Source organism: Corvus hawaiiensis, chromosome 3 (assembly GCF_020740725.1).
Source record: "Corvus hawaiiensis isolate bCorHaw1 chromosome 3, bCorHaw1.pri.cur, whole genome shotgun sequence".
In the NCBI taxonomy this organism is placed as follows: Eukaryota; Metazoa; Chordata; class Aves; order Passeriformes; family Corvidae; genus Corvus; species Corvus hawaiiensis.
Window position 1 is genome coordinate 56,464,793 of NC_063215.1, and position 21,604 is coordinate 56,486,396.

Genomic DNA, 21,604 nt, shown 5'->3' on the forward strand with positions numbered 1-21,604 from the left:
AGGCGTTATTTTTGAAAGCGCCCAAAATAGCGCGCGGCTGCTGCACAAGTCTCCTTATTATTCCTCCAGCGTCGGCAGTAAATCAGGGGGAGGATGCACCTCCGCCAGAGCCCTTGTCGGCGGCCGCGTTTTTGGCGAGGGCGATGCCCGCCGCCGGTGCCGGCTGCCGGGTGCCGGCTGCGGGCGGCCGGGGCGCAGCGGCAGCGCAGGCGACGGAGGAAGAGGAGCCGCGGCGGCGGCGGCGGCGGCGGCAGTTTCCCCTTTCCCCAGCCCTGGCTCCGCGGGCGCATGCTCACTGTGCCCGCAGCCCTGGACCATATTTGTCAGGACTACTCGAGAGACGGAGAAAGAGAGAATTTGGGGGGGTAAGGAGCGGCGGGTTCCGATCTGATCCGCAAGCCGTTTAGGGAGCCGCGATGGCAAAGGCTGGTGACGGGTTTTAATTTTCCCCCTAGGTGAGGATGAAAGTTAGAGAGAGCGCGAGAGATAAAGGGAGAGACGCACCTCCTCTCCTTCCCTTACGAAACGTATCTGGGGAAGGGGAGGGGGGCTTCTCCCCGACCACCTCGAGCAGAAAGGATGGAAGTTAATGCCGGGGAAAGTGGGCAAGTGACTCGCAAGTGGCTGGGGAGCGGCCGGGGCACCGGGGATCCCACTAAATCATAAGTGTACGAGTGTGAAAGAGGAACAAAAGAAAGAGAGAGGTGCCTGGTATTTCTTTTTCTCTTCCCAAACACATGAAGGGAGTACATGTATATATATATGCGCTGTATATTTATATACATACACAGGCAAGCACGCACGTATGTGTATGTACATATATATATACACGGGGGAGGGAGCTGTGGAAATGTGTTTGGGGGGGCCCTTTTTTTGGGGGGGGGTAGTGGGTTCCGAAGGGAGGGGGAAGGGAAGGGGAGAGACATTTTGCAGACTTGCCCCACCAATGAGCTTGTCAGTTGGCTCCATTTAATGACACTTACGGGGCACCGCCGCGCTGTTGGGAACAATGTGATGCGGGTGCCGCGGCCGGGCGGCGGGGGGGAAGGTGGGGGGGCACGGGTGTGCGTGTGAGCGCCGGGCGGGGAGGGAGCGGAGCGGAGGGAGGGGGCTTGCTGCCACCCGAGCCCCCCCTCCGCAGCCCCGGCTCTTTGTTCGCACAGGCTGAAGGACGGGGAGAAGTGCGGGCTGCGAGGGGGCAATGCGCAGCGGAGAGGGGTGCGAAAAAGCCCCGGGTTTTTTGGTCGGAAGCGGCGAGAGGTGGCGGCTGCCGGGATATACCGGTTGAATGTGCCGTGGGTCGCCGTGTGCGAAGGCCTCTACCAGCGCGCAGCGGAGAGTTTGTATTTTCCGTCGCTCCTGCACTTTGTGTGATTGTGTGAGAGAGATATTTAAAATATAATCATCTCCCAATTTCCGCCATTTTGGGGAAAGTTTGCACACACATACACATACAAAAAAAAAAAAAAAAAGGCAAGCTTGTAGCAATTTTTTTTTTTTTAAAGAGACGGGAAAAAAAAGTCTTTTGCTCGAGTGCTCAGTTCCTGCCTCTGTGCGGTGCGTGCGCCGCGCTCGCTGCGGCAGACATGTGAGGCGGCGGGGGAACGGCCCCTGCCCGCTTCGGGCTGCGTGCGGCGGCGGGGGCCGGCGCCTGTCACCGCCGCCGGCTCCGCGGGCCGGCCTCGGGGGGCTGCCGGGGGCTGGCCCCGGGGTGCCGGCGGTGTGTGTGAGCGCACATACACGTGAGTGCGTATTGTGCCGACGACGGGGGCAGGGAGCGGGAGGGAGGCAGGGGCAGGGAATAGGACGCGGCTTTTCTGTTAAGTTGCGCGCTCTCGCCTGAAGTGCGGCCGGGGTGGGGGAGCGGCTCCCCGCGCACACGCCCGTCTCTCCCTCCCCGTCTCCGCAGCCGGTGCATATAACAACAGGATATAGGCACACTTGTTCTCGCTAGCGCGTGTGGGGCGGTGTTTTTTTCGGTGGGGGGGGCGGAAAGCGATTTTTTTTTTTTTTCGGGGGGGGGGAGGGAGCGGCGGCCGACGGGAAGGCGCTCCCGCGGAGCGGCCGCCCGCCCCCGGCCGGGGCTTGGGAGAGGCTGCCGGGGCTGCAGCGCCCGGGGCGGGGGGCGCCGCGTCGGGGCCGCAGCGGCGCCCGCTCCCCACCCCCATGGTTTTCCCCCCTCCCCGTCGGAGCGAGCGCACGAGAGAGCGTGAGAGAAAAAGTTGCAGCGCGGGGCCGGGCGCTGGCGGCTGCGGGGCCGGGCGGGGGCGAGCCCTCCGGGGAGGCGGCGTGTGCCGGCCCCTCCCGCGGGAAGGGGTGACTTCTCCGCCGAGGGATGCCCGGAGATCGGCTGCGAGCGGCCGAGGAGCGAGCCCCCGCAGCTCCCTAGAAAAAAAGGGAGCTCGCCCCCCTCCTCCTCCTCCTTCTCCTCCGCGCTGGGGGAGGGGAGGAGGGAGGCGAAGGTAAAATTTTTAAAATTTTTTTCCTTTCCACTCGGAGGCAATCTCCTTTTCCCGGATCCCGGTCCCGGGGGGGGGTGAGGCGAAGGGGGGGGGCGGGGTGGGAAGAAAAATAAAAAAGCGAGGGACCCAGTAAACAAGCAGAGTCCCTCTTTCGTTGTGCAACTTCCTCAGGAACACTTAACACCCAGTTCCTCTCCCACCCCCGCCCGCACCGCGCTCGCCCCCACCGCCGCCCCCTCGCCGGGGCAGGGGGGCACTCTTCCCCCGCTCTGTTTAATTGCCCGGGGCGGGGGCGAAGGAAAAAAAGGCAAATTCGGGAGGCAAACGGAGAGACTCGAGAACCGCTTTCCCCGAGCGCTGCTCCCGAGGAGCCGGGCGGGCGCTTTTGTCTCGGTGGTTCTGCCCGAGCCTGGGGAAGACGCGGACCTGAGCCCGGGTTTTCTCCAGAAAGTTTCAAGTGCAGCAAAAACACGCCGCAAAACTGGCCAAGGAGGGACCTCTGCTGGTAGGCCGCGGGCTGCCGGCGCCGGGGAGCGGCGGCCGCGCCCGCCGGGCCTCGCCGCAGCGTTCCGGCCGCCTCCGTGCTCCGCCGCGCCGGGCGCAGGGGCAGCGGGCCGGGAGCGGCCCGGGCGGCTCCGGGCGGGCGCTGCCGGGGCCGGCGCGCCCCGCCGGGGAGGCACGGCCTGCGCGGGAGCGGCGGGGGGCGCGCCCTGCGGCCGTGTCACTTGTCCCACTCGAGAGCGCGGCTCGAGCCCCCGGGGTTTTTAGGTTTGAGGAGCGCTGCATGGGTAGGAGGCCCCTGGAGATGCGGCAGCCTCCCCCGGGGCGTGAGGGTCACGGCCTCTTTCATGTCTTTTAATTACCTATGCTTAGCTTGGTGTGAAAGCTTTACAGGGAAAGGCATCAGGAGTTACATTCTTAGTTTTGTTCTATTTTCTTAATTTCTTCCGTATAGTTGAGTGGCACTGGACCGATCATTTCTGCTGTTTCTACTCATGAATGGATGCTCAGTGCTAAAAATCAGGTGGTGAGCGTAAATAAAGCTCATATGATATAAAAAGTTCAGTCTATATCATTTTAGGAAATAATCTGTGCTCAGGATTGTAACACACTTTTCTTAGCGCAAATTTTAAAGCTGTTCAGAAACCGATGCTTTTTACCAAGAAAGTCACCATGTTCCTACAAGTCTATACCATGAACATCTGTAAGAGAAACTCCCTGAAAGTAGTGGCTGAAGGCAGCAGAGCTTTCCACTTTAATCCGGGTGGTGCCGGGTAGGAGCTTTTTCTCAGTGAGACTTCAGCAGCATCGGTTGTGGTCCAGTTGGTCTCATGAACTGGTGCTCTATTGAAGGTGGCTGAAGCAATCGTCTTGGTTGGTGTTTGTTGTCAGTTGGGCAATTGTAATAAACTCTGGTTTAGTTTGCTTTTGTGGTGTATATTTCACCTTCAATTTACTGAGTTTTTTTAGAGTATTACTTTAAAAGTTTCAATAACTTGTGATGACTCCTTTTCCTCTGACTTGTTGAGTTTTATTTGGAATCACCTGTTCTGTGAAGAGAGGTGGTTGAGGTTTTGTGGGCTGTTCAATTTACTCTCATCTGTTTTTTAATACTACTGGTAAGGAGGATGGTGGATTGTGAGTGATGGGTATGAGGAATCAGTGATGAGCTGGCATGAGGCATACTGAAGAAAGTGATAGCATGTGTATAGTCATAGCTTGTTAGTGCTCCAGTAGTAGGACCGCTTATCACAATGGGAGATGCCAGTAGCTCCTTATGAATGGGGGAGAAGGGAAAGGCTATAAATGCACTAACCTGCTGAGTGTATTTAGGAACTAGAAAAGGTGAGCTAATTGTTTATGAACAGCAGAGTTTATGGAAGCTGGTAATAACTGGCAGATGAGGAAGAAGAGGGCATGAGTCAGACAAATGGGATGCTCAGATGTATATTGAATTAACTTCTGGTAGGAAATAACAATTTGAAACAGGTCAGGTGATAGGAGGTGTGAAGATTCGGTGCAGGCAGTGTCTGCATAGGGGAAGGAAGGAGGTACAAATAAATTTTCTGTGCCTAGTTCAAGCAATTAAGAGAATTTAAGACATAGGATTTCGAAGTTGTTGCATGCAGCTCTTACTTTCTGAGTAGGTTAAAGCTCCATTCAGGCCTGCACAGACAATAACAGAAACAAAGGAGTCATAAAAGTTTTGCAGAGGAAATACTTTTCTGGTGTGAGGTACAGACTGTTTATAAACAAGGAAAGGCTGTCAGTGGTAAGTTTCATTAGATGACAGAATAGCTTTGGTATTGGGTAACTAGTGTTGTTATAGTTTCTCGTGGATATTTGAAAACGAAGCAGTAGATGAAGGCTGTGTGTAATTGTTACCCAGTCTCTAGCAATGGTACAGCAATAACTGTGTTACCTTGCTGACAGAGACCAGGCTTGGATGAGGACAGCATGAACCTCCTTTAAGCACTGGTGCAGACCCAGGCTTCATAGTATTTTGTAGTGCATCTGTGGCCAGATTCTTCTTGTGAGGGAAAAAAGTTTAAAGCCAAAGTATTGGGAAGCAGGAGCAAACATACACAGTACCCTGTGGAATCTAGTAGTCAGAAGAGTAGCAACAGATAAACTAAGAGTAAGTAATGCTAAGGGGACATCATCAATAGGAACTTTGGTCCTTCTGCTGTTACAAACACTGAGTGGCTAAGAATTTTAAGCTATGTCCCTTTGTGAATACATATAAAAGCTATATATCTCATTTTTAAAATACCGCACTTGTAATAAACTTCTTGAGCAACAGGTAAAATAGTGAAATTTACCCAAATAACTTTTCAGCACAGAGAATAGAAACATGGCGGAACTAGTAAAGTAGTTTCTAAACAATGAAGAATGAGATTTTTGAGGAAAATATGTATCTGAAAATACTTCTTTTAATGAAATATTAAAATAATTAAACTTTTAAACAGGTACAAGAAGAAAACACATATTAAAATGTGGTGGTAGCATCAAAGAATTTTACCATTTCCTGTACTGTTCCTGTTGTGGTTGTTTTTCTTTAAGTGAAGAGTCTGGTGCAAAAATAAGAGGGTTGAGAAAGAGGCAAGTGTAGGGTGTGCACAACTCCAGGAGAGGACTGTGAAGAGAGAAGCAGGGCTCACCCCAGTGGGCTCACAGTCAATTGGCTTTGCTTTTGCTGTCATGAAGGTCAAACTTACTACTGTTGTCAGATACAGGGAGCTTACACTGTGAGGGGTAATTCCACCTCATGTGGCTTTGGGAGTGTAGCAAGTCAGTGCTGGTAGTATTCACATTCTTACATGTTAAATAAAACTAAGCTGAATATCCACTTATCCCTGGTGTCTAGAAGTTGGTGTATTTGCAGCTTTGGTGCACTGAGTTGTTCCCTTCAGATCCATATTGTTTTCCTGATTTACTGGATTAGGGAAAATGTGTCCTTTTAGCTCATGGGTGCTACGCCAGGCAGCCTTGGACATGTCCAAAATAAATGCATGCAATATTGGGACAAAACCCCTCACCTGTTGCCTTTGTTTCTGAACATCCATCAGTGCTGATGTCACCCAGTCCGGTGGGGAAGAGGGACCATGGCTTGGCTCCAAAAGGATATTGTCTCTCTTGGGATCTTTTTCCCTTGGAACTCACTCTTGGTGTCAGTCGCTGTGACCTCCCCTGGCACGTGTGTTCCCAGTTTTGCTTCTCCTCATAGGAGCTGTCAGCTGGGGAGAGGATCAGTATGGGACAAATCTGCTAGGCTGTCTTGTCATCACAGAAATCCTCAAAAGTAAAAATAAAAATACACAAGGATGCATAAGAAGAAAAGAAAAATTACTGCAGACATGTTATGCTAGTCTGGCAGTGATGTCTGGTGGCTTTACTGCCAAAATCTCTCTTTGCTGCCCAGTGATCAGTATTGAGTTGATCCCAGTGGTTAGAAATCATACAGGCATTTCACAGTTAGCATCTTAGATTTTAAAAATTTGGGTAGGGGTCAGGTAGTCTTTTTAAAGCACTGACTGGAAGAAAGAGTCCTATTACTACTTTCTGATGTATTCAGTACGTAACCCTATAATTACTTCAAAAGCTACTTGTAAGTCTAATTGTCATATTCTGTCCTGCTATATCTTTAGACAGTCTCTCACAGATGAAACTAATTTTTAGTGCTGTTATTCTCAGTATCCTCTCTGTGAGGTACTCATTTGTTGTTGAACCAGTTGGTAAAAACGAAGGTTTTTCTAAGGGATGTGTCTTAATCTTATCTGTTTATTATAATGACTTTATTATGTATGTCTGAAACAAAGTTAATGTTGAAATATTAATGTGCAGCACACTTCTCTTATGGCTGTGAAGACTGAGAAAGTTACATCCCTGAAGGCAGATTTTGGAGATATGGTTGGAAGATGACTGCTCCAAGTTCTTACTATTAAGTCCTTTCCTTCACATCAGATGGCATTCACTGACAGGCATTGCCCCTTATTCATCTAGTATTTTTACTACTTTTCTGGCAGTGCAGCAGCAGAAATGATAGCAGATGAAATCATTACAGAAGGAGTTATACTAGTTCAAAGAATTACATCAGAGCTTTAAAAACAAAAAATGAGTGGAATAAGATGTTCTTTAGCTTTCTTTGTTCTGAGATTTAGTTGTAAATATTGCAGTGATTTCATCCTTTTTTAGTACCTCATTGCTGTAACAATTTTACTGGTCTGTATCTCCTTTCTTACTGTCATTAGTAGAGGGATAAGGCCTATCTTTTGTCTGTTCAAACTTAGCAAAGCTGGAAACAGGTATTTTGTTAAAAGTAATTCCTTTTTGTAAATTAATTTTTATCTGCATTGCCCTGTGACCTTTTCATCCCCACCAAGAACACTTCTGAAGGCTGCAGAATGTGAAACGTAAAAAGATTGTGCCTTTGACATCGAGTTAATTTCAAAAGGAAAACAATAACAAATGTGTTTAGACATCTTTAGAATGTATCATTATTGCTGTTTGTTACCTGAGGAAAGTTTCTTGGGTACATTTAAATCAGAATTTGTATGTTTTCTTGAGGCAAGTATGCCCTGATCATTTCTGTTACCAATTTTTAATTACATTTCATGGTTTACTCCCTGCCTAGGTAGGCTAGACTCTTTCAGTTTTCCAGCCCCCATGTAATTTTTGTGTCTATAATGAGAGTGGCACTATGGGAGATGACAGCATCTGATAGAGCAGCTGTCCTGTCCGATGCTCCTTGCTCTGTGGTACAGTGCCTGCTGAGAGGAAGCATTTTTCCACAGCCTTCCAAGTCTTTTCCCAACTTCTGTCATACCTTCTGCAGAAATCATTGGAGCATGTTTTCTATAATAAACCACAGGGGGGTTGAGTGAAGTGTCCTCCAAATAGGATGATAATTTAAGATTACTTAGAGACTTCAGTTAATGCAGAACACAGCTTTGTGCTTGCTCAGCCAGGCTAATCTTGGGGAGCTTGTTCCACCAATGTGCTTGAACCAGCATGTTTCATGTCCTTAAAACTTCATGGGTATCTTGAGAGATCCAATTTTTCAGCTACTCCTTAGCAGCTTGGGTCTTGTGTTCTTGTGGGAAGGTCTGTGCTGCTGCCACTGTGCTGCAGTTCAGTTTGGTCAAGCCTGCTTGAACTGGTTTGCAGTGGTACTTGGTACTCAGATCAAGCAGAGATCTCAAGATGTATTGCAGGAGCTTCCCCTGAGGTAGGGTGGTGGATTTTGCCTGGGAGTGATTTTAAAAGATGAGGTCTATGGCTTTGGGGAATTTCTCAGTTTGCACTGAATTTGTTTAGATTTATTGACGTTTTTTAAAATTAATTTTTGTACATTGTTGTTATGGTTTTCAATACTTTCTCATGGAGAATTACCTACAGGTGGGGAAGACGCATTGAATCATGTGGTTCTTCTTACTTCAAAGTTGTCATGTGAAAAACGTAAAGTTTTCTTAAAGAGCTTTCTGTGAACCCTGCCTGCCATATGAAATGAAGGGGAATACAGAAGCTTTCATTCTTAGCAGTGGAAACTGACTGAGGTCCAGCTCCTGTTATCTTGTTGATACTGTGTAGTTGCTGTAGTGTAATGAAAGTACTCATGGAGTAAGGTGTTGCTCAGGATTTAAAAGATTTCTGCTAGAAAAGAAGAGGAAACCAAGGAAAAGTGCAAGGGAGTTCACATTATGTACCCCAAACCAAACTAGTATCTGTCTGTAGTGGTGATGTTATACTGATTGATACTGTTTTTCCGATGAATACAATGTAAATTTGATTGTTTTCATGCAACAAAGTTAACTAAGCATTTTTTTCTCCATGAAGTTTCAATAAAAAGCTTCTAGTTGACCGGAGTTTACTTCTGCTTGGTTTGTGTCTTTTTCTGTTATCAGAGTGAACAAATAGCACCTTTTGTTTTGTTTTGGGGGTTTTTTTGTGAAAAGTCAAGATTTCCAGAGAGTATTTGCGGATTTAGAGTGGGACTTAAGTTAGAAATTACATTTTAGAAAACAAGGTTAGGCTCTGAGGAAGCTCTCTATCTATTTGAATTTCAAATACTGATACTTGCAGCAAAAGTTTGCAGTCTCCAGATGGGGCGTGAGGCTTAGAAAGTGTTTTGTTTGAAAGTTCAGAAAGTTTACATTTCAAAAAGTTCGGAAACTGCAAATTTCAAAAGTGGTGAGATTTTGCTAATAGTTCACAAACAATGACAGCTAATTTTGCCACAAATTATTTCAGCTACTTGGCATAGTGCAGAAGTTCTTCAGAAATAAAGTAAGTCAGATTCCACATTGAACAAATAGTAAATTAGGTGCCAGACCACAGATTTAAAGATTGCTGGGTTTGTGAGAAGTGGGAAGGAAGATGTTGGTGGAGCTCACAACTGTCTGCTAGAAACACTTGCAGTTCAGTGCAACTGAAGGTGTGCTTGTTCCAATGACAAGTGGTGAGCTGAAGCCGGGGTCAGAGGCAAGTGCAGTGTACTTCTGTTGCTTGTGCAAATTTTTTACCACAGAAGGGGATGTCCAGATGCACTGTTTCTGGAGATAAATAATATCTTCTCTCCATTCACTGTTCTGAAACAGAGGCATCCAGTAAAGTCAAGTCGTGCAAAGCAGTAGGTTTCTCTGCTGTATATGTGTTTCTCTACATGGAAATAAGTTTTAATAAATGCAATTCAAAACAGATAAAGAATATTCAAGTGTCCTGAGTCAGACCAGGAAACTGGCAGTTTCAAATTAATTTTGAAATTTTAATTTGAACTTGGGTAAAGCATTCATATCAGCATGATATCCAGTATTAAGGAAATGCAGTTCTGTTAATCAGTGCTTAATGTATTTATTATGGGCATGCACTCATGTCTTGCCTTTCCCAGAACAGATGTTTTTAAGTGTACTTGAAATGTTTTCCTCATGTCAATTTATTTGCAGTTTGAAATTTTTCTTTTCTCTCTAGTACAACCTCATTGCCTCCTAGTGTGTGAAACAGGTATTTTTTTCAAAGCTTTAGAAAGATTTCCTCTTACTTTTGTTACATCATGTGTATTATCACCCTTGTCATCAGTTGTCCATGTTGCCAGTGTGCAGAGGGAAGCATTTGATATGAATCTGTGAAATGCATTAGAAGAAATATCTGGTGATATAAGCATTAAACCACTTACGGAATTTTCAGATAACTTTTTTTTTTTTTTTTTAGTACATGCATCATGAATGAATCTGCCTCTAGTGGAAATGGTCAGGAGTTTGATGTATTTAGTGCAATGGACTGGAAGGATGGCATAGGTACTTTGCCAGGAAGTGACCTAAAGGTAAGATAAGTAATTTTTCCAGTAAGTGAAATAAAATGTTAAATGACAAAAGAATGCATTTGAAAAGCTGGTGTGTAGGTATCTGCTTTATGAATAAAACATGAATCTGCAGTTCTGAGTTAAGAGACTGTAGCCTGTTAGGTTTAAGCTCTGGAGTTTCTTGATTCAGTTTGTGGTACTGGCACAGACAGCCATCATCCCCGTAGGAAGGCATAAATTAGCACTGCCTCACTATACAGACAGAATTAATCAAATGCACAAAATCCCAAAGAAATCTCAAAAGTGTGAAAATTCTGTCCACTTAGAGCATTATATTACTGTATCACTAAGAATTTTCATACTGTCATTGGCTCTCACAGTCTTACGTTCTTAGTTCTTTTTATTTCTAAAAATAGTTTATTTTTGCTGTGCCTTTGTCATGTGGGTGCCTAGAAAGATGAATAAAGTGAGTGCTTCTGAGCTTGGTACGGTTTACAAGTTTGAATTATATTGGAGTAGTAATTTTGCTTACATTTTTCACACTAGTTGAGCTTCCTGAAGTAAATTGTAACTGTTCTATTTTGTTTTCAGTTTCTTTTTATTTATCTCATGCTTTTTACTGTATTGTGAGAAGGTGTCTTTTGCTGTGCTTGCAATTTTGTTATTAGAGACTGTCTTGTACCTATTTCCTGTTGATTAAAGGCAATATTTTCATATCATTCAAAGTAATGTGGTTTGCTCATAGTTTGTTTCTTGAAAGGAATCTCACAAGAAAGTGTGTGGCATTTAAAACAACTTTTTTATCTTTTGGTGCTTGATAGGATTTCTGTTGTTGAAGTAAAGAGTCAAAAAATGTTTGAAATTCAGGGTACATGTTGTGAATGTGTTTTGCTGTTGGTGTTTAAGTTGTTTGTTTGTTTTTTGGCTTGCTTTGATTTTTTTTTTTAAATTGCAGAACGGTGCAATAAATTTCCATCACTGTACACTACAGCAATATCACTATATACCTTGTCTGTAAAGTTTCTGTTCCACGTTCTGCTTGCCTCCTTTTCGTTTTTGAACTAAGTCAGGAGTTCCTAGTTCATTCATGTTGGCCTTCATCCACATTTGCTTAACTCCTTGCACATTGACATGCCTCATTCTCCTGGTGTGAAGGCCCTGGAGAAGAGAGACAGATTTCCTGGGCCTATTTACCTCTTAGAAGAGTCTCCTGTATGATCCTGCCACGCAGATTTCTGAACAAGCCAACAGGCACCTCTTCTGAAGTCCAGTCACTGTTTGTTTCACTGGCTTCTTTCAGGCTTCCAGACTTCATCATCTCATGGTGATGATGATAGCCAAGGCTATGATGAGCTTCCATATCCCTGATATCTGTACCAGTATTTTCTGTATTTTTAAGTCCAGGCTTTTACAATTTCTTTCTATTTTAATACACGACATTGTGTTAAAGGGAACCATAGTATTGAAATGTTTGAGCAATACAAAAGGGAACAGTGCAGGAAAATACCATAATCTCATATAAATCACTGGTTTCTGCTTTTTTCAGTTGTGGTTACCCTAGGTCAAACAAAACTGAAGCAAAGTTTGAGTCACTAAGTAGTAGAGGAATGGGAAAGTTTCCATGTAAAGTGAGGAAAAGGGCCTGGGAAGTAGCTCAGGGTAGCTTCAAGAAATCTTGTAAGAAGATTCTTAACTATGTCCTTTTCAGGAAAGCGTGAGCTTCATTTTAAAGCTTCTCTTTTACTTAGTTTATTTATTTATTTAATTTGGAAACAAACAGAAATTTGATTTTTGGACAGAGATTCTTTCTTTGGTCCAAGGGTTAGGGAAGGTGCATTCAGAGGTGCCATAGTAGTCTACCCAGAATGGTGAAAGATACAGAGTATTGTCCAGGCAGCTCCTTTCTGGGTTATTATTTGGAGGGGGGTGGGGGAGGGCTGTTTGCTTGTTTTTTAAATACAAAATTTGCATTTTTTTAATACAAAAGCAAGGAGTTGAAAGGATGAAATCAAAATGGAGGCATTTTAAGACTGACTGAAGGAAGAATATTTTCTAACAATGCAAAATTAGCCTGAGGAGGTGACTGTACCCGGGAACATCAAGATTCAGTGAGAAACTAGGTGTTTTCACTGATACCTAAACAACTTGAGCTGTTAAAATAGTAAGGACATTTAAGCTTTTATGATAATTGTAACAACTCATATTTCAGGACTGCTTCTAAGTACTGATGGTTAAAAAGGTGACTAATCACTTGAAACTGTAAATGTGATCATAGAAGATATGTTATGCTCTTTGTGGAATTCTCAGAATAGAGTTAATTAAGATTATTTACTTGAACTCTCCTGATCACAGAGTACTTTACTATTGTGTCCTGAACCTAAAGAAAATGACCTTACATAGCAGTTACTTATTGTAAACTTGCATGTGTCTTTCAAAAATTGTAATAGACTTGTTCCACTAAAGGTATCAAACTATTGTGTATTTGCATCGAAATGCACTTGAAAAATCTGGTAAAACACTGTAATAGCAAGATACTCAAATATAAATGTTCTATTTTTACAGCTTGTTAATAGATTAGAGTGTCTGAGGCATTTTAGAACAAATAATAAGCAGTAGTTTAAATATCCATTGTTGACAATGTATTGCTTAAATTTTCACATTAAGTCTTTTCCCAAAATGTTAGGGGAAGCTGTCTTTGAACAGTCAGATTTGGTAAACTATATTGTATGAGCATATTAACATTAGGCTAAACCTATGCCAAAATGTTGAAATACTGCTTTTAAATACAGACATTTTAGAGAGTTACCTACTTGAAGTCCTTATAGTCCTATAAAGCATGTACCATTTGCTTGTCTTTACTACTTGCATAATGAAGTTTCATGCCTATTTTAACATATGCATGTTTTAAGAAATGTCTTTTCTGATGTGCTGTATTAATATCTGGCCTGGGATTACCAGGCAAATATATATGAGCAGCCATTCTTTTTAGAACCACTTCATTTTTGTGAGTATGAGTTCCTGAATGACTAAAAGTTGGTAAAACACTATTGTAAGTGGAGCAAAATGTTTCTTGAACATTTTTCTTATGATACAGAAGAACATCTAAACCAGGAATAGATACTTAGATTATTTCTTTTTGTTAGGAAGTCCTGTAGGCAGTTTCATGCCTACCAGACTTCAGTGAGATGGGCTGCACCAGGGAGCACTCATTTCCCAGTCTAACCAAAACAAGGGAGCCAAATCAGATACCAAGCTCAGCCATGCCACAGTGTCTTATTCCTGTATCTGTTTCTATACCAGTAACATGCTGAGAATGTTCTTTTCCTATGACTTTGGGCACTGTTAATTGTTAGTGTTTTGTCACTTGTAGTTCAAGAAGTCTGTGGAAATACATTCTCATACAGATTTTGTTAAAAATTTTCAGCAAAAATAGTTAACACTCCTTGAATGCTGCTTTGAGCATGCTGTGTGACAGATAAGTAGTGAGTAGTTGTGGAAAATGCTAGAATTTCAAATTACACAGGGAATAGGGAGAATTAAAAATTGTACAGTATGATGCACTGAAGACTGTGAACAAAAATTTTAGCATTGTATATTAGTTCTTTCAAGATGTTTAAATAAAACAGAAAACTTGAATTCCAGTAGAATTTAAAATAGTTTACAAATTACAGAATGCCTTCATGTGGCAGGCAAAGTAATGTATGCTCATCTGAAAAACATCAGTGCTTACCAGTTACTCTGCATGGTGTGAATGTAAATGTGAAATGCTTCTCTTTTTTCTCCTTTTTTTTTTTTTTTTTTAACTCTCTATGCTGAGTGCACACAGTAACACCATGGCTTCAGGATTTAAATATACTCATTAAATTGGAAAAGCTGTAATAATTTACAGTCACTTCCTACTGCAGTGACAGAAGTTTATGAAGTACTTCTTAATGCATTTTCTAGTGCTGTGTTTGGAAAGTGAGCAGTTATATACTGCGTGGACAGAATTTTGGTCGTTATTTCCAGCTTTCAAAATGTGTTTGAACATAAAGGAAAAAAATTAAAATTTGATGATGAAGAAATTTACCTGTAAATAAAGTTGGGCAGCAAATACTGTAGGAAGCCAACTAGAGTAGTGGAACTGAATGGTGGAGTAATGGCCAATGGTGTTTGGTATTTCCAGCAGTGCTGTAAAGAGGATAACAGTGATTTGGATTGCTGTGCTTCTGGATGCAGGGGTGCAGCAACACGAGGCAGTAAAGTACATCCTTCCACCTGCCTGTTCTGAAATTACATTCAAGCTTGCCTGTGATAATGCATGATTTAAGAACAACTTCTTTCCTCACATTGTTATAGAAACATCGGTAGTGTCTCAGACAATAATTTAATGTAGTGCTTTTTCAGTGCAAAGCTGTTTCTGTTCTCTCATGGCAGCATGTGCTGTACTTTGAATCTGGAGAGGCAGGGAGAGTCCATGAGAATGGTGTCTTTGGGAAACATCAACTTCCAGAAGCTGGTTAAATCACTGCCGGCGCTGGGAAGGTGCTGCTCCAAAGAGAAGATGGATTCCATTCAGAGAATGTGGTGAGGAGTAGCATAGGGAGCAGACAGCAAGGTAGACAGGCACTTTCCTCTGACCATGTGTGAGCTCCAGCAGATCTGTCTAGTGGCCTGGTCCTTTCCATATGAAATTAACTTTATTCTGTTGCAATGTAAGGTAATTAATTAGCTCTTGCTATGATTCATTGCTATAGATTTCTGGTTAAAACTTTGCAATGTCATAAAATGAGTCAACCTTATGTAAGAAAAATAAGACCAAAAAAGGAAGTTTCACTATTAAAATTGTTAAAACTGCAAAGACAAGAAATGCTGGGTTTAGGTTTGCGTTTGGATCTTTATTCAGGTTTCCTCATGTATAGTCATGGTAGTCTTCCCTTAAGTGATCATGTGGTATTCTACCACAAAATCTCTGGGCCATTAGCTGTAGATGCTGTTAAACTTCTGAACAACTAGGCAGAGGGTTTCAGGAAGGAAAAGGAATAGTTTTGTGATTATTACAGGTAAATCCCACAGAGGAATGCTCAGCACCTCACTTGCTCCTACCACAGCCTTCCTGCACAGCGCTGAGCAACTCACTGGAACCAAATTTTTGGCAGGTAGCCATTTTTTATTTGTTGCTAGCTTGGGCTTCCCATGAGATATTAGTGTTTTGTATTTAGAAATATTCTGGCCAAAATATTTCACAGCTAGGGTTGCCTTGTAAGTCAACTTCTGGATCAATAAGCATCATCTTGGCAGGCCTTGACTTCTGGCTCTATTGCTGATTTATGTGTCACCTTAAGAAAGTCTGTTTAGCTGCAATTTCGTACTCAAGTGGAGATAATAAGGCAGACTGAGTTTGCAGTGTAGAGAAATCAGTGGGAAGCCCTCTGATACTAAGATAATTCTTGAGCACTTGAAGTGGAATGGGGGGGGGTTGGAAGAGCCTGAGGAGTGTCTAAGAATAAAGTAGATAAACATTACTGCAGACAAGACTGAGGTATTGGTATGGGGAAATGTCAGTCTCTCTTGCTAAAGGTATGTGTTTTCTGATGGCACTCTGGGTTCCTATGGTACCTAAGCTTTCTGTTCAGCAATGATGAGAGAATGCTCCTATTATTTTTATTTTTGGAAGGATATAATTTGATAGCAATTCTTTCCTGCTTGTGCCTGCCCAGATTGGAAAAAAACCCTTTCCTTTTAGATGCAAATTGTTCTCTCTGCTTTTTTACTTCAGGATTAGCCTATTGCAGTGTTATTGAAGTATCTTAAAATCAATCCAAGATTGGTGGAATGCTTGACTACTTTCTTGCTGACAGGATCATTTCAATGAGAGTGGGTCTGGCCTTGCCTGTTGGTCGTGGTGAGGAATTTAATCTCTGCTGACTATGGTTTAGGGAGCTCTAGATACCCTGTGATCCTACTTAAGTTTGTCTTTTGCCATACTTGCAGAGTAGCAGTGTGCAGGCAGGATCCTTTCTCATCACTGAAGAAGCAGAATTGTCAGGGGGAGGAACACATTTCCCCAACATCCTCTATCCCTGAAAGAATCAAAATTTTGTGATGAGGCAAGTGTAAGGGGTCACATGCTTACTGACTGCTTTAAAATAAGCTGGGAGGAGAGTACTCAGAAGGATGAAGAGCTACCAAGAGAGGTTTTTTTTCTTTTCTAAGTGGCTGAGAACAGAGATTTTGTTTCAGGAGTTACTTTGCACTGCATTGTAACAGTAATTGCTAGAGTGCCTAAAGCTTTTTTAGATACATGCTCTTTGTTGTACATTTGGGTTTTTTAAAAAGGAAAATAAACAGTCATTCTGCTTTCAAACCATGTAGAGTAAATAAGACTGGCTTTACTGCTTGAAGAAAGAACATAAAAATACCAACAGCTGCCTCATTTTTCTGAATGCTATCCAGCCCTTGCCTGGGGCAGGGGTTCTGTGGAAAAAAATAATATGTGCATGTAAAGAGTGTATCACACACACAGGGAAGAGGGGTCTGGTTGAATGGACAATGTCAGGTGTTTAATAACTTATTTAACTTAAGTAATATGTAAAAAAATAGTTTGGTGTGTAGCAGGATGTGGTTGGACAATTCAGTGGTGACAGATAATTCCTTCACTTTAAAAAGATGAGGAGCTGTAAAATGCCAGAAAAGCTCTGATTTATCTGAGCAGTCCCACTGAAACCACTGTGACTAAATGGTGATTAACATCAAGAGTAATGATAACTTTTTGCTAGCCAGAGATCAGAGTGTAGTTCTTTGGCTTCTATCACTGAAGTCCCAGGTGTCTGTCTTCTTGACAAACTCCTGTTGAATTCTGCTGCTTTAAACTTAGCTGCTTCATAGGCATAAAGAGCATTGGGCATTTACTCAATTTACTTCTGTTTTGGATAATAAAATTTTTGCAGGTTTCTTCTGTGTCCACAATCACAGCTGTGGTGTCAAGATATGTTTTGTTGCTGAAGTTACTGTCAGAATGCAGCAACAATTGTCTTTATTGCAAAGAACTCTTTGTCCTTATCTTGCCCAGTAGATGGTAGTGTTGGCTGATTTTTCTAATTTATTTTAAAGCTGTGCATTAACATATGTGGGGGTTTTGGTCTTTTTTGTTTTTCCTTTGCTTCAGTTGTTCTTCCTTTTTCTTTGTTTTTATTTGTCAGTTCTCCCAAATAATAATTATACCATATATAAAATGATAGCGACTTTTATTCTGATCTGATATCTGTAGGAACTGATGAGATCTTCTACATTATTAAGAAGGCACAAGTAACAGCAAACCTTGATAGTCTGGTCTGTGTTGCTCTGACTTGGACGCATGAAAACTGGGGACTTAATTTGAAACTAGGTTTTATATGTTTGTTCCCAACAGGTTTGATTTTATAAGAATTAATCTACAATATGATAGACATTTTGCATCGTTTGCAATTTTTTCATCACACATAGAGACAAATGCTCAAGAGTAATTTTATGAAATGTGGAAAAGAGAACCGGAAGCCCTTTTAACATTCAATTACCCCTACATAAAACTACAGCATCTTCCAGCCAGCAGGATAAGGCAAAGAACTTCCATTAGAAATGGAAATGCTCTAAACCCACTGGAGGAGAGACAGCAGCAGTCCACTTTTGGTATTATGCTTTGTCATGCTCCCTGGGACTTCTGTGGTTCAGCACAGCACATGGTGGGCAAAGGAGGACAGGCTGAACAGGAAGATGGAGAAGGTTTTCGTAAGAACAGAAGAACCTTGTGCTTAGTGCAATAAAATCAAGTTTGAGGAGGTACATAATTGCTTGCTTTATCATATGCTAAGAGAGTAAATGTTAGGGTACTACATATGGCAGTGTGGCTTAAGAAAAATGGGTACAAACTGACTATGAGTACATGGAAATTAAAACATAAAAAGAGGTTTTCCAAGAAAGAAATTCAGGAAGGGACTTTCACTAGAGACACTGGTAACAGAATATCTGGCTGCTTCTGAAGCGTTTATGAAATACTTTGTGTGATACTATTGCTTGCAATAGACAAAGGCTTCATATCAGTGGCTTATGATACTTGTTCCAGTCCTGTGTAAATTTTCATACAATTTTAATTTTTTTGAAAATGTTTATTGAGAATAATTTTTAGCATGTGGACAGACAGAAATGGTTCAGAAAGTATTGATAATGTTTGATTATTATTTATTTAAGCCTTGGCTTCCCTCACTATGTTCGTTATCTGTTGAATGAATATTAAAATGTTCCTGGGGATAAAATTAACAGTCATACAAGCTGAAGTTTTAGTATATCAGGGCATCATTTCCCAAGAACATGAAAATGTATCTCAGCTCTGAGTGGAAGGAATCTCTAATGATGTTTAAAAGGAAGCTACGGTCCTTGATCCTTGTGGAAACTGCAGACAAGGCAGCTGAATAAGTTCTTTGTTGTATACTTACCTGCTGGCAGCTGGATTCATCCTGCCGACTCAGTTACAATATATTTGCATTAAAAGGATTGCAGTTAATTGAACATGTGTATTTTTGCCCTTATTGCTTGCCTTTACATGAAACTTTGGAAGCTAAGTTTTCTATCCAGATGTTATATTTATTCCTGTTTATCTTGCTGTGAATTTTCTCAGGAAAGCTGTTGAGGTTTCTTTCTCTTCTTTGTTGCTGTCTTTTAAGACCAATGGTTCTATAGTGTGGGACAGAATTATCTTAAGAGGTTACTTAAATTTTGCCAACAGGCATTTGACAAAAGTCAAGTGGATTAAATTTATACCCAATGAGCCTTATCATTTATTCTCTTTAAAACATTGAAGTGACAAAAATCAGTCTTTTTTTGAGAGTTTATTTGTAAAATACTTGGTAATGGCCTGACTTTGTTTCTGTCAAGGGGATTTTTACTGTTTGATGCAATGAAGGCAGATTGAAGGGAAATCCCTTCATCCAATGCAAATTTCTGTATTTATTTAGGGAGTTTTGTGACTTGAAAACAAATTTTTATTATCAGAAAGCTATGGATCCATCCTCAGAAGTTAGCTCAAAGGCAGTTTCTTTCCCTCTATATCAACTGTGAAATTCCAAAGTGTCAAGACACCTAGGGAAGTGTCTGGGAGGACTGCTCTTACTGTATTTTGGTTTGGAGGAAATACTATGATGAAACTTTTACTTTCAGGTTTTCTGTTGCCTACTCTCTAAGTAGAAGAGACTTACAAATGTGTTGAATTTTTTCATAGGCACATAAACCACCATTAATTGAGATCCTTTTTTGTCATCCTTCCAACAGTAAACACTAGTTGGCATGTTGCTCTGGCAACTTTTATTCTGTGATGACTTTGTGCAACATGCTGCTTTGTACATCTATTCATCCTGTTTTCAAGCAGTTAACCTTTGTCACAAGCTGTTCATGTCTTTTCCTCCGCAGCTAAAACCAGAGTATGACTCCCCAGGTGTGAGGCGTTGTTCTGGTTAGCCACGAAGAGCTCGGCATATACATTAGTGCTGGTGTCGCTGGGGAAATAGGGAGAGAGAGCAGACATGAATTCAAGTTTGCATCAGAACAGGGGCTGGAAGCCTCTGAGACTGGTAAAGGCAAGGCTGCAGGTGAAAAGTGAAGTTACACCAGTCAGTGAGGCAGTGCCCAGTCGGACTGTTGTGCCTGATAAGGCAGTGGCAAGTTGTCTTGGCATGGTTGGCCTGACTGTTGAAGAGTTTTTCCGTAAGGGTTCAGCTCTTGCTGCTGTTAACAGCCTCCAGGGAAAGAGTAGCTGTGAGCAGCCTTCCCTACAGTCATCTGTCTTCCATTGTTTGGTGCCTATCAGTCAGCCCCCTGGAGCCAGAAGGGCTGGCAGGTTACTGCATTACCTGGGGTGATGTCCTTGCATTCCACAGGAGGCCCCAGTGGAGGAGGAACACGTTTCTGGTGTCAGGGCTGGACATTGATCGAATCATGCGGAAATATCCCAAGTATTTAGGTATCTGTTCAGAAATACCTTTGGTGCACGGATTTCCTGCTGATACAGTATGAAGCTGTGGGAGAGTGTTTCCAAGAGATGGTCAGTAACTTCCCTGCGCCCTGTTGGCTGGTAGGCTGCTGCAACCTGCAGATGTCTTGGCCCATGTTCACAGCTTGCCTGCTGTGAGACAGCTCTTGAAATGTTGGAGCTCTTGAAAGCAGGGAGGATTTTCTCTCTAGCATCTACCTGTTGCAGAGGCAGCAAAGCACCAAGAGCAAAAATGGGCTTAACCAAAATAGGAACAAGACTGAGTGCATAAGTCAGCTGTAAGACTCTTCTGAATAGTAACTCTACTGCTTTTCTTTGGGTGGAACAGCATGACTGTCTCTCCACAAACTGAAGTATCAGCACGTGGTGTTTACTGCATTTGGTTGCCCTTCAAAGTTGAACTCATGGTATTTCAGTCCAGATGGATTTATCAGCAGTTTGTCCATGCTTTCATATCTGTTGTGAGCACAGCTGATCACAAGTAAAAATCTTAGCTCCAGATGTCATATGATTGTGTGAGGGCCTCTTCTTCCTTCCCTCCCCTCAGCTTATTATTTCTTATCTGTTCACATTCCTTAGGACTTGTTGGCTCTTTGCAAATGTTAAGGCTGGAAGGACTGTATTAGTGAAAGCACACTGCTGTGGTATGTGTATATGGGGGTCACCTTTGCCTGCAGCCAGAATGGCTTATTTTCAGTACTGTACCATGGCAGGGTCCAAAGTGAAGGGGGAATGATGTGTTCATCAGCCTCTGGAGGCACAGAGAGGGTCAGTGTAGGGCCAGGCAATTATTCCCTTTCCCATTTTCCCAATGTAAAGTTGCCTGACCAGAGAAACAGAAATAGGCTTCATGCTATGGCCTTGAAGGAATATCCTCTCTGGTGGATGCTGGGGAGTTCTGAAGTACCCTCTCAGACATAATTTTCCCTGTTGAAAGCTGTTGGTGAGAGCATCACACTGATAACGACCTGTTCTCTGTGGCAAAGACACCCCTTCCCTGCTCGGAGCAGATGATCAGGGACAAAACCCTGCCTTGAGCTAAACCCGTGTAACCAGCTGGGCCTGCAAACCACGTAGTGACTGGGAAGCAGAAGCTATTTTCATGTGGCAGTGCTGTAATCACTACAGCATTGTGAAGAAACTTTTCTTCTGGCAGCAGGATGCCTGTAACTCTCGGTGCTCCATTGTAAGCACAGCATGTGGGGCATTGTTGAGCCTTGTGTCTGGCTGACAGTAATATCACATTCAGCGTGTAATTAAACACCTCATAAACTGCCTTGAGATATTTGTTTATGTGCACTTTTTAGTGGAGAAGTACTGTGTTTTCAGAGGATGCTGAAATTT

General features: G+C 42.7%; 1 protein-coding gene across 7 annotated transcripts in view; it reads left to right on the forward strand.

The window, feature by feature from the left end:
• The first annotated feature begins 286 nt into the window (after positions 1-286).
• The window catches only part of L3MBTL3 (L3MBTL histone methyl-lysine binding protein 3), a 76,841-nt gene continuing 55,523 nt past the window's right edge, over positions 287-21,604 (forward strand). The window contains exons 1-2 of one of the 7 annotated variants that reach the window (XM_048298324.1): positions 287-365; positions 10,170-10,281. In XM_048298324.1, coding sequence (XP_048154281.1) covers positions 289-365; positions 10,170-10,281 — 189 coding nt within the window. In that variant the 5' untranslated portion in view covers positions 287-288. Of the gene's footprint in view, positions 366-392; positions 456-1,638; positions 1,747-2,132; positions 2,463-2,870; positions 2,968-10,169; positions 10,282-17,677; positions 18,058-21,604 lie in introns of those variants that run through there. The other 6 variants (XM_048298328.1, XM_048298325.1, XM_048298326.1 and 3 more) reach the window with 6 other exon arrangements.